The 13,406-nt window shown below is 35.8% G+C and overlaps 1 protein-coding gene across 2 annotated transcripts in view; it reads left to right on the top strand.

The window, feature by feature from the left end:
- Positions 1-13,406, top strand: part of LOC107667551 (succinyl-CoA:3-ketoacid coenzyme A transferase 1, mitochondrial-like) — a 51,482-nt gene that overhangs the window by 29,669 nt on the left and 8,407 nt on the right. For both annotated transcript variants that reach the window (XM_016459234.1, XM_016459235.1), the window contains exon 14: positions 9,367-9,456. In XM_016459234.1, the coding sequence (XP_016314720.1) occupies positions 9,367-9,456 (90 nt within the window). The remainder of the gene's footprint in view (positions 1-9,366; positions 9,457-13,406) is intronic.

The following is a 13,406-nucleotide window of genomic DNA, read 5'->3' as shown; positions in this document are numbered from 1 at the left end:
GTCAACAAATAGAGTAACGCTGCATGTTTCTAAGCATTTCAGGGGACCTTTAAGTATTTTAAGACACGTGTACAAGGTAAAACCTTATCCATAGTTTCACCATGCACACATTCATTGCTGAATCAAACCGAACTTCAAGACCATCATAGTAGGGCTATGCGATATTGAAGAAAAATGCAATATGCGATACCTAGTTAAACCATGCGATATTCGATATGCGATACGATATTGCTTAAAGTGTGTAAAATCAATTTCAATTATATTTTAAAATATTTAAAAATGAAAATTATATAACCAATTTGTTTCACGTACTTTCTTGGAAAAGAAAGAATCACTACAACTTCTGAAAGTGACCAGCAGTGTTTTAACATTACATAAAAAGTAATGTCACAAATCAGAAAATGTAATTTTAACATCATTGTGAACATACAAACAAAAAAATCAATGACACTAATTTTATATCATTGTAACTTTGCTTTCCATACACTTTAAGTACTTCTTCATATACCACAGCAAAAACTAACTAGTATTCTGTGTGTATGTGTCTGTTCAAACATGAGGAGATGCGAAAGACGAATCATATAGCGTTCGGACGGATTCTTTAATATGACGTTGCATCATGCACTCGTCTCATTGAAGATCGTCGAGACGGGTACTATTGACATAATTCTGTGTGTATGTGTCTGTTCAAACATGAGGAGATGCGAAAGACGAATCATATAGCGTTCGGACGGATTCTTTAATATGACGTTGCATCATGCACTCGTCTCATTGAACGTGACGTCTGCGTCTGCCGAACGTGACGTCTGCGTCTGCCGAACGTGACGTCTGCGTCTGCCACATTCCTGTTCGTCTGCCTGAACGTGACGTCTTCGTGACATCTGCGTCTACCACATGTTCGTCTGCCTGAACATGAGGTCTGTGTTTGCTGCAAGGGGTTCCAGCACATTCCATACACTTATTTGTGCTTTATTATAACTATTCATTCTCTATTATTGTTTTCACTTATCCTCAATTATGTTTAATTAGCAATTAAGTGCTTTTTACCTTTCTTATGTATAGCTTTTTATTCCAAAAAGTAAATATTTATACAAATGATATAAAAAATTCTGTATGACATTGCTTCTTGTCCACATATCCACAGATACTTATGAAGAAATCATAAAAATAAGTTGTTCTAGCATGTATTCACCACTAGGAGTCTCTAGACCAACACAAAAGAACGCATTTTTAAACATTGCTATATTTTGGGCTAATTTAACTAACATAAACAATATTTGTAATTTTTTATTTTGGAGTTGTAATATTTAGTTTTATAGTTTCGCCAAAGTGATTGACAGGCGATCTGACAGAATTATACTAAAAAACATTTACACCTCAAAAGACAAAGGCGAGCACACTTTATTATTTGTTTTTAATTTATTTATTTATTTTAATTTTTTTAGCCTAAATGTTTTTGCAGATGCATAAAAACATTTATTTGTATCAACAGCTGCAGAAAACCCGGAACAGAATTAACATTTTAGAACCAGGGTTTCTCTTTCAATTCTTCCATGGTTTTTAACCTCACACATAAAAAACATAACCTTTGATATTCATTCATGTGCTGTAACTAAAAGAGATAATGGATCAGTTCACGTGCTGCTTGAACTGTGGCGCTACAGTCACCAAACTGTGGGTCTATTTAGTGTTTGAACTTTTTGACAACATTTTTAAGCTGACACTTTGTTTTATACTAAGTATTGCTTTGTTCCGCAATGTATTTTCACTGTATGGCATGTGACTTGTCAGACATAGCAAAAGTAGGCTTTGTTTTTGTGAAAGGTCAGTTGTCATTTGTGGACAACTTATTTACAGATGAGGGGAAACCAAAGGGTGTTTAGCACCTGCAGGAAAAGCAGGGAATCATGTATGAACATTTATTGAAATTGTTCTAAAAAATAATTTTAAAGCCAAAAAAAGTAGTAGAAGAACACAAAGAAAATGTACAATAACAATAACAGCAACAATGAAGGGGAAAAAACAACAAGGAGCAGCAATCAATACAAGTACAAAAAAGACATCAAATAAAAAATACATTAAAATAATAAATATTTTGAGATAGTGGCAAAGAGTTTTTAGACTTTCTGTTTAGTTTTTTTAAGTACTTAAAGCTCTGAAACATTTTCACAAACTCACAAAGCAATATATTAAAGGACGACTTACTTTTTGCAATTTGCATGTATGAATATGATATTTACCCAACAATAAAACAAAGTTGACAACATCCCAAAAAAAAAATTAAATCACACTTAAAGAAGAAGATATCTTGTAAAACAAATGGAGGAGTTGTTTCCATTTGTACTGATAACCAACTATGAATATCAAACCAGAATTTAGAAGTAACCTCTCAGTAAAATAATTGGTGATCAAGTGTTTCAGGGAAAGAATAACAAAAAACACATAAAAATTAAATATTTTCTGTATAAAATCACTAACAGGGTAAATCATAATTCTGTAATGTGTCACCTTGACCTTTGGAGTAACTGTAAGATAAAAGGTAAAAGCTTTATCTCTTACTGAGGGTTCAACATCTCTCAGAAAATAGCGCTGATAATCTCCTGTGATAATAGCTACGTTTAAATTCTTTATAATTAAGTTTGTTAATACACACTTATTATCGAAGAGATCTATATTAGCCTACATATTTTTAAAGGAAGAGAAACAACAGGCCTAGATAACGGGTCAGAAAAATGGCATACTTTACAAAAGGTAAACATACATTACATACTGCATACTTTTCAAAAGGTAAACATTTTTCAGTGTCCAAATTGAGGGGGGGGGCTGGGGGGGTCCCGGTCCTCCCATAAGCATTAAGGGACCGATAAGGGATTTTGATAATTTCGATATATCGTGCAGCCCTACATCATAGCCCAACTCCAATTCTTTCCCTTCTTTCCATCTGCATCCATTCTTCAGTCTCCCGCTGAAATTAACTCGAGAGCTTTCCTTTTGTTTTATGGAAATCACTGAGCAGCTAATGACAGAACTCCCAGCATGAAATCAGAAATGATTTATGTAGAAGATGATGTTCTCTGAGGAGCACAAATACAGATGTATGGTCTCATTTTTACGCCTGTTACCGTCCCCTTTCAAGCAGAAAAAAGAAGTCGTCACCCAGGTAGCGCTTGTACAAACCCATGAAGAGTTGAATTCATAATGTAACATGGATGTGCAAACGTGCATAACAGTTTTGGTCTGTATTAGCTAGACCAAAAGCTAATCCAGATATTTAGGATCCAAATGTGACTTTAGACAAGTCTAATCTGTATTTTTTTGGGTCACGATCCATGAGGTGAGAACAGTGTTAATTTTGACAACAAATTTTGGTTTAGTTTTAGTCATAGTCTTTTTACTAAAATGCCATTTGGTTTTAGTAATATTTTAGTCATCTAAATTGTTTTTAGTTTTAGTCTAGTTTTAGTCGACTAAATATCATAAGATTTTAGTTGACTAAATCTACAGTAAATTTAGTCGGCTAAAATCTAATGGGTTTAGTTACAGTGTATTTATTAAGCATTTCTCAAAAATTTCCAAACTCATTATATAGGTTTGATATTAAGGTTTTATCATGATAGACACCGATTTAACTGCAGTGACACACAACATGCCTTTATGTTAAAATTAAATAAAACCACTTCTCATAAAGAACAAGAACATGGTCTTCTTTTTAATGAAATACCAATGGTTATATAGGCTAATTATGCATTCTTTATAGCAACTTGTTTACCATATTCTTCATTCTTTCAAGCAGACATATTTATTTCTATAAATACATTTAGATTAATCTTTAGGGCTACTAACGTTTTTCAGTCAAGAGCAGTGTGATTTTCTGTCTCTCTTTTGTTGCTTGATTAACATCAATGGCTCGGACAATAGCAGCTAAATTAGGCTGCTATCCCTTTAAAACCGAATGCACGGCTGCAGTGGATGCAATGTACTGATACACGTTCTCCCTACTGTTTATGTTCACTTAAGACGTAATCAACTATGTTTACATGAATACTCGTCAAAACGGACAATTCGACATTATTTTGTGTGTAATTCTCCGTTCATGCGACGCGAAAGAGTACTCGCAAGCTGTGAGACGCGCTTTCTGTGTGTGTATGCTTCAGTGTCTGCGCTCAGAAAACCGGACCGAATAGAGTTCTCTCTTGCGTCGTCAGATTTATCTATATGTCTGCTCTTCTCTTACTCCCAGATATTAACATTTTTGAACGTGTCCCGCTGGTTCATATGTACGCATCTAACCTCCGAACCATGCAGCAGATTCGTTCTGAATGAATCTCTTCCCAAATTGTCCCTCCCTAACATTTTCGTCTCGTTTTTATTCGTTGATGAAAATGTCAATAGATTTACATCATAATTTTTGTCATTCAAAAAGAGTTAGTTCGTTTTCGTCTCGTTGTCGTCGGTTAAAAAATGTTGTCGTTGACGAAAATTATAATGAAAATTATTAGTCAATGAAATTAACACTGGTTGAGAACCACTACAGTTAAAAACCACAACGTAAATCTCAACAGTTGAAATGTACTATAGCCAGTGAGCTAACATGGACTCCAGTTAATCAGACCCACATTGTTCAGTGTAATTTTTTCTTACAGTCATCCAAGTATTGTCTGCGCATCAGTTAGCCTGCTATTGTCCTAAATCCAAAGTCATTGCTTCCCTCTAGGTTCACAAAAGGGCTTCCAAGGCTTAATGAGAGTCGATGTTGGCTGTGGTTTTTTGGAGCCGTTTTTTTGCTGGCTGTCGCCTGTGGCGCCTGGTCCTGCTGTCAGTTGAGGGACTGTCGATACACAGGTGCCCTGCATGCAGACACCACTGCAGGGTTATTTATAGTTCTCCAGGGCCCTCGCCCTGTCACTGACAATTAGCATTCATAATGTTCCAGAACAGCTTAATCCAAAAACAAATGTACATCAGCCTTGAGCTCTCAGAAGAGCTGGTTGGCGTTCATTGGTAAAGGAAAGCTTTTGGTGTTTTTTTTATGGTGAAGTGGTGTTATCTCTCTTTTTTATGCACAAGAAGAGGGAAAATAGAGCCATTCCTCGCTTTATAGTCATGCTGTGTCTTTAATTATAATGTACAACGCTGATGCAAAAAATGGGGGAGATGAAATGAAATAGTCCCACTTGTTTCTACATCCTAACACCCACACACTCTTGTTAAAAAGATGTGATTCATGTGCACAAACCTTAGTTGGGACTCTAACTCTTGACCCTCACTCAGAAATGGCTCTCATACAGCCTTTCAGCAAGCCCAGACACAAAATTATAGTCCACATCAAATTACCCATTACCTGACGCAACTTAAGGACACAGAAGTTGCTCAGTCTCTGCTCACTATTCTGCATGAATCTTGTTCTCTCTTATATGTTTTAGGGCTTTCAATTTAACGTTAACTTAGTACACTTAATTATAAAAAATAAAAATAAAAATAAAAACACCAAAAATGTATGCATGTGTACATACACAATACCGGTCAAAAGTTTTTGAACAATAAGATTTTGAATGTTTTTTTTTTTTTTTATAGGTCTCTTCTGCTCACTAAACCTGCATTTATTTAATCCAAAGTACAGCAAAAATTTTTTTTACTATTTAAAATTACTTTTTTCTATTTGAATATATTTTAAAATGTAATTTATTCCTATGATTTTAAAGCTGAATTTTTAGCACCATTACTCCAGTCACAGCCTTCAGAAATCATTCTAATATTCTTATTCGCTGCTCAAAAAACATTTATTATTATTAATGTGTTGAAAACAGCGGAGTAGAATTTTTTCAGGGTCCTTTGATGAATAGAAAGTTCAGAAGATCAGCATTTATCTGAAATAGAAATCTTTTGCAATATTATAAATGTCTTTATCATCACTTTTGATCAATTTAAAGCATCCTTGCTAAATACAAGTATTAATTTCTATAACCCCCCCCCCAACATTTTTTTTTAAATGGTATAGTGTATAAAGTTACAAAAGCATTTCATTACAGATAAATGCTGATCTTCGGATCTTTCTATTCATCAAAGAATCCTGTAAAATGCACTCAACTGTTTTTTAAATATTGGTAATAATAATAATAATGTTTTTGCCACAAAGTTACATTTTATTATGTACGTAAAGCCAATGCTTCACGTCGTGGCAGCATCATCATCTCAGGTGTGCATTATTTGCTAATAATTCAGTGGCCTGCTGTCAAATATTCCTTACTTATATTAATAATATTCATAATGTCTTATTGTAAGTATAGTAAGTATATTTATAATGAACATTTCTTCATGGATCTTGTTGAAGTGCATTCTAGGATTGCATTCTTAATGAAAGATGTCTCGGATGCTGCCTACATTAACTATGTATATATAATTAAATTTTTAATTTTCTATATATTTTTTTAAATACAATTTTCCTTGTGTTATTTTTAATTTGCTTAAAGGGAGAGTTCACCCAAAATTTACCATTCCCTCTTTACTTATTATTTTCCAAGCCTGTACAGTCTTACAGATTTGGAAATGAGCCAATGATGAAATAATTTTAATTTAACTACTTTTTTTTTTGTTTGTTTTTGTTTTTTTGCCAAATTTGTGCTTCAAGGTTCCCTGAAACCAGTTTCTTGATATTAATTAGGGAGAAGTGTCAGCGGCTAACACGCTGCACAGAGTAAAGCCACCATGCCAAAAGGTTATGTTTCTGGTTAATTATTAAAAAAAAGAACATGGAATGTAATACCCTAAAGTTCACAGACTTCATAAGATGTGATAAAGCATTATACAATTGTCTGCAGTTGTTTGGCTCTGTTAAACTACAGCCTTTTGTTACACTGTCACTGGCACTTCAATTGTTGTCTAGGAAACGTCATTTCAACGCTAGTCACCGTTGAATTGCCACGCATTTAAATGTCCAGCCGGTTTGTGTAGGAGAGAATGAATTTAGAGGAGCGGATAAGGATGCAAACCGACAAAAGGAAATCGCCTGAAGTGAAGGGCATAATTTCTCATCTTCATCAGCAGGCATGAAAAGCAAGGATAGTGTGATTTACAGGGGAAATATTTGATAAGTTGTCATGGAAAGTCTCAGTCTGCTGTCCACTAAAGTTGCATTTTTTTTCTCCATGTGAAATATCCCCTCAACACATATATATACACACACACCCACACAGCATTTCCATGTGGCACTTCCCCAACGTGTAAACAGCTCTCCTTCCAGAATGTGCCTCCTTCAAAGCCTGCATAAATGAAGGAGAATAAAGCCCAGGTGTCTGCACTTAGACCCTTTCTTTCTGTTATTTATTTGCATGCTTGTCAAGCTCTCTGTGTTAAGAGCCCTTTGCAGTGATGATGAGAGCTTGATGGTTGATTGATTGATTTGCTCTTTGTGGTTTTGAGATAGACTCTTGGACCATTTTCAATCGGTTAATGCATTATTATTATTCATCTGACAAATGACAGTTCGAGTTTCATGTCCATATACGTCATTTGATGTGATTTGTGAACTGCTTTCAAGGATGGAAACTCAATGAAAGCTTACATTACCCTTTGGCAATACTTTTTTTTTCTTTTGTTATTAAGTTGTAGGAAAGCCATATGTAGGGCTGGGAACAGCAACTACCTCAAGATTAATTTCAGTGAATAATGTTCAATGTCACAATTGGATTGCTGTTATTATTACTGCTTAAAACTAATTTGGAAATAAAATTAGTTTTGAATTGCTTTAATAAAAAGACAAATATAACAAAATGTGCCAATTAAAGAAATATTGAATGTTAAAAACCACATTGAGCTTGTGACATAAACCACACACATCTGCAGAACATTGAAGGACTTTATAAACTTGTTACACTCTGATGTAAGTGATTTATCAAGTGATGAAATTAATATTTTAGTATTATTTATGTATTATTACAGTATTCATGAATATTTTAAATTAGTTTTTTATTTAATTTTAATATTTTTTTGTTTTATTTTAACTTTTAATATGTGATTTTCATTTTTTTTATAATTATTTCTAGTTTTATTTTTAGTAATTTTATTACTCCAACTTATTTCAGTAAATTGTCAAGGCAGAAATTCTCATTTTTGTTTATTTTTTTTAAATGTTAGTTTTCATCTAATTCTTATATTTTATTAGATTTCATCTTTATTTCAGTTAATGAAAATTGTTTTTATTAGTTTTAGTTAACAATAACAACACTGCTTGAAATTCTGATCATAAGTGGTCACAGGAGACTCATTGGAGAAGTCATACGTCGCGGTTTGTCTCACCTGGCCACTATTAAGATGTATTGTAGTGTGAAATGTAAACTGGGCCTAGCACAATTAAATATCCAACTGGGACAATATTGTGCATCCCTAATCGTTTTATATGAATACATAATTAGCCATATTATGTCTGTGTGGCCCCTTAATTTAACTAAGATTTCTCCAGCATGTTTAGAGTAAACAGGACATTTTGAGGACATTATCATAGATAAATAGACCTTGAAAAATAATATTGTTCATAATATTTATTTTTACAAGATATTCCTCCGTACATGAGTGTGCACAAAATGCAGACACTTGTAGTAGAGAAAAACCATCAAGAATGTAGGTATTCCATTCATATCCACTTCTTTTTATTGAGAAGTCATTTATCTTTACTGTTGGAGACTGAAGGAGATCATGCTGGTTGAACTCGAGCCCAATACTTTGAAAAACAGCAGAAAACATTTTCTTAAATGAATTCCCACAGCCTATAAAATAGATTTTGGAAATTCCTTTAAAATGGCACTACGGGGGACCAGGAAGCATGAACGGTCAAGGCCGTTTCCATTTTTCATAGCGGAACTAAATTATGGCAGAATATCTAGGCATTTACTTAATGTGTTGCTTCAGGGATGGCAGGAAATATTGTGTTGATGCATTCAAGAGCGAAACAAAATCTATATGGCACACAACAAGCTTATACTCCTCACGGATTTCTTAGCCTCCACGTGCCCAGTTTGTTTGTGCACGTGTCTGTATTCGAGAATGTGTGGGGGGGGGAAACAATAAAATCAGCGTCACTGAAAAGGCCCTTTTGTTAAGTGACTCCAGCCACAGGTAATCTGGTTTATGGTTTCCTAGCAACAATGCCCTTTCAGATCCCCTCCAAAACAAACCTGACCGAGCTCTCCTGTGCTCCTCGAATTGAACTAAAACACATAGACCACTGTAGGATTTCATTTGAATTGCTTAATTCTCAATTGTTTCCTACAACCTGAAATATTGTGTGTTTGTAAAGCAAAAATGTGTTTTGATTTAGATGCATGTGTTGCTCATGTCTTGCAACATCTTTATTTGTATGTTTCCCTTCAGGGTAAGATGGTGAAGGGCATGGGTGGGGCTATGGATCTAGTGGCCAGTGCTGGAACTAAAGTGGTTGTTACAATGGAGCACTCAGCTAAGGTAGGTGTAATCATATGTGTTATTCTGGCTTGTTAGCAGCTGCTCAATAACACAAATTTGATATAATTTGCATTTCAGACACAACATGGCCATTTGTTTGTTTGTGCTCTGCTAATGAAAATAATTCCAAAAGAAGCCAAATGATCAAGTTTTGCATGTCGCAGATAGTTCTGGAATGCAGACAAGTGGAGTGACAGATGGTAAAGTGTTCTGTGGTTGAATTGGGCCAGAATGACCCAGAATGATGTCTCGGGATCTTTGAATTAAATAAGAAAATAAATTCCATTCCATTTTGATCCAGTACACAAAAAGTTTGGTAACACTTTATTTTAAGGTGTTCTTGTTGCACATGTTGCATGTACTTACTATTATAATAACAATAAATTATGCATAATTACATGCAAATTGTTACGGAGAAAGTGACAGAGGCGTTTGGATCCATCTGCAGAGCTTTATTTCACAACGTGGTTTCAAAACAGGCAAAGGTCGGACACTGGCAAACAGGCATATCATGGGCAAGACAAAAGAGTAGTCCAGTAAACAGGTGTGGTCGATCTCTGGCAAACAATGTCCAAACAGGGTAATCCAAAGGGGTATTCCGAAACACAGGCAATAGTTCAGGCGAGGGTCAAACAGAGTCCAAACAGAGCAAGGCAAGAGAAAAATCCAAAGACAGGCAAGACGTGATGAGACTCTGGACGATCAGCTGTGACGCGATGAGACTCTGGACGATCAACTGTGACGCGATGAGACTCTGGACGATCAACTGTGACGCGATGAGACTCTGGACGATCAACTGTGACGCGATGAGACTCTGGACGATCAACTGTGATGCGATGAGACTCTGGACGATCAACTGTGATGCGATGAGACTCTGGACGATCAACTGTGACGGGATGAGACTCTGGATGATCAACTGTGACGCGATGAGACTCTGAACGATCAACTGTGACGCGATGAGACTCTGGACGATCAACTGTGACGGGATGAGACTCTGGATGATCAACTGTGACGCGATGAGACTCTGGACGATCAACTGTGATGCGATGAGACTCTGGACGATCAACTGTGATGCGATGAGACTCTGGACGATCAACCGTAACGCGATGAGATTCTGGACGATCAACTGTGACGCGATGAGACTCTGGACGATCAACTGTGACGCGAGGAGACTCTGGACGATCAACTGATCAACTGTGACGCAATGAGACTCTGGACGATCAACTGTGACGGGATGAGACTCTGGATGATCAACTGTGACGCGATGAGACTCTGGACGATCAACTGTGATGCGATGAGACTCTGGACGATCAGCTGTGACTTGACTTGACTCAGGAATGGCAACAGTGACAGGACGGAGTTCTGCTGTCACGACATTACAGATACGGGCGTCACTGTCGCCGCCATTACACATGCAGAACGAATAACTGGAGTAGTGATCATTAAACTGGAATGTCCAGGAGCTTGTGACGGAGTTCTGTAGCCGCCATTACAGGCACAGTCACGGTGTCGCGTTCTTCCTCCGAGACACCCACAGCGGAGAACTGACTAACAGTAAAGTGTGGTCCATGAACTGACTGAGTGACGAACGGGGACCCTCATGAATGAGTTCATTAATGCCATCACAAAAAAAGTCTATCAAGACACAGTCTGGCAAATCAGAATAAGTAATGTAAAGATATTCCTGAATATAGACCTCGAGCGATCGTGTGCCTTGTTTGAGAGCTAATAATAATCTTGCGGTGTCCATACCTGGCCAGTGTCCAGTACGAAAGCTGCTGGATCCTCGTGGGGCTGAGTATTCTGTTACGGAGAAAGAGCTTTATTTCACAACGTGGTTTCAAAACAGACAAGGGTCGGACACTGGCAAACAGGCATATCATGGGCAAGACAAAAGAGTAGTCCAGTAAACAGGCATGGTCGATCTCTGGCGAACAATGTCCAAACAGGGTAATCCAAAGGGGTATTCCGAAACACAGGCAATAGTTCAGGTGAGGGTCAAACAGAGCAAGGCAAGAGAAAAATCCAAAGAAAGGCAAGATATCCGAAAACACAACTAGACTAAACAGGCGAGACTTGACAGGACTAAAATACCAGGAATGGCTCCGTACAGTAGCTATCGCTAAGCAGAGATAAATGCTAACAATACTCGGCCCGGAAGAGCATGTGAATGGGTGTTATATAGTCTGTGTGATTGGTGGCAGGTAATCAGTGAAATGAAACGTGGGAAATATAGTCCGGGGTGACATGTAACAGTCTGTGTACTATGAGAGTCCATGTGGTGGATAGTGATCTCTGGTGGTGAACAAACGGAAGTCCATAGACCGGATTCGTGACAAAATTAACACTAACCATATAGTAAATACATGTAGTTCATTAATATTACTCAGTACTTAAATGTATAATTAAACTGTAACAAGGACCTTAAAATAACGTGTAACCAAAATTTTTTAAAAGTTAGTAGCAAATTAAAAAATTAAATGCAATGAAAAGTGACCCATTTCCGACATATACACTACTGTTCAAATCATGTTTCTTTCTTTTTTTTTTTTTTTAATTCAGCAAGGATGTGTTAAATTGATCAGAAGTGACAGTATTTCAGTTCAGTTTTCGCAAAATATTTAAAATTAATTCTGAACGGTCTATTCATCAAAGATGAATGTTCCATGGTTTCAGCAAAAATATAATAATAATAATAAAATAATATGAAATGTTTCTTGAACAGCAAATCCGCTATTAAAATGATTTCTAAAGGATCATGTGACACTGAAGACTGGAGTAATGGCGGCTGAATTCTCAGCTTTACCATCACAGGAATAAATTACATTTTAGAAAACTTTTTAAATTCTAATAATATTTCACAATATTATTGTTTTTACTTTTATTTTTTTACTTTTATTTTTATTTTTAATCAAATAAATGCAGCTTTGGTGAACATAAAATACTTCTTTCATAAAAAAAAAATTACTAACCTCAAACTTTTGAACAGTAGTGTATGTTAGTAATTTTAATTGGATAATTATTAGAAGTTGCTTGGCTTATTAAAAGTGAACTTTAGAACCAAAGACCACTCGTGTCATATTTGTATATTTATCCATGTCATCCACGACTTTTCCTATGTCACTAGAACCACAACTCAGTTTGAAAACTTTCCCCACTCCTGAAATCCCAATTCATACCCTGGTTTTTAAAAATGTCAGCACTTTTTGGGAAGCTACTTTAAGAAGTAATATAAGTGATGTTTCTTTCTCTTGAGACGCTGGCAAATCAGCTCTCAAAGATATGGTATATGAACAGAATAAGTTGCGTTGAGCATTATGTTATGAAGGTATTTCTTCTGTGTTTCTTGTAATTCCTCCAAGTAGTTTTGTTTTAAATGTAGAAGCAAGTGATGATTGCATCAATCAGTTTTAATGAACAGATACTTATTGAGTCACATTGCATGGCACGTATTCCCTGCGAGAAGGGCATCATTATTTCCCGTGAGTGACAGAATCTCTTTTCCCTAAGCAGACAGTTGGAGAGGCATCAGTATTCTGAGAAGCTTTCAGCTGTGCAGACAGTGGAATGCATACACACCGTGTCAACGGTGTATGCTACATGTTTTTGCAATCTTAAAGGATAGTTACCCAAAAATGAACATTCTGTCATTATTTACTCGCCCTCATGTTTTTCCAAATTTGTATGCTGTTATTTATTTAGTGGGGAACAATTTGTTTTTGTTTGTGTAAAACATAAAAATAAATGTTTTGCTCCAAACAGCACAAAAAAAACCGACAAAAAACTAGGGATGCACAGCATATTGTTACCTTATTGGTTTTTGGCTGATATTAGAGAGATTCTGTATTTTTTAGGTTTCATTTTTGATCAATTTAGACCAGTGTTGTTTTACTTTCATTGAAATACTGATATACTACTATAGTTTTTGTTAATATATATTTTTTTATTTT

This window comes from Sinocyclocheilus anshuiensis, unplaced genomic scaffold, assembly GCF_001515605.1.
Source record: "Sinocyclocheilus anshuiensis isolate Anshui unplaced genomic scaffold, SAMN03320099.WGS_v1.1 scaffold1132, whole genome shotgun sequence".
NCBI classification, from domain to species: domain Eukaryota; kingdom Metazoa; phylum Chordata; class Actinopteri; order Cypriniformes; family Cyprinidae; genus Sinocyclocheilus; species Sinocyclocheilus anshuiensis.
This window is presented reverse-complemented; position numbering and strand designations above follow the sequence as displayed.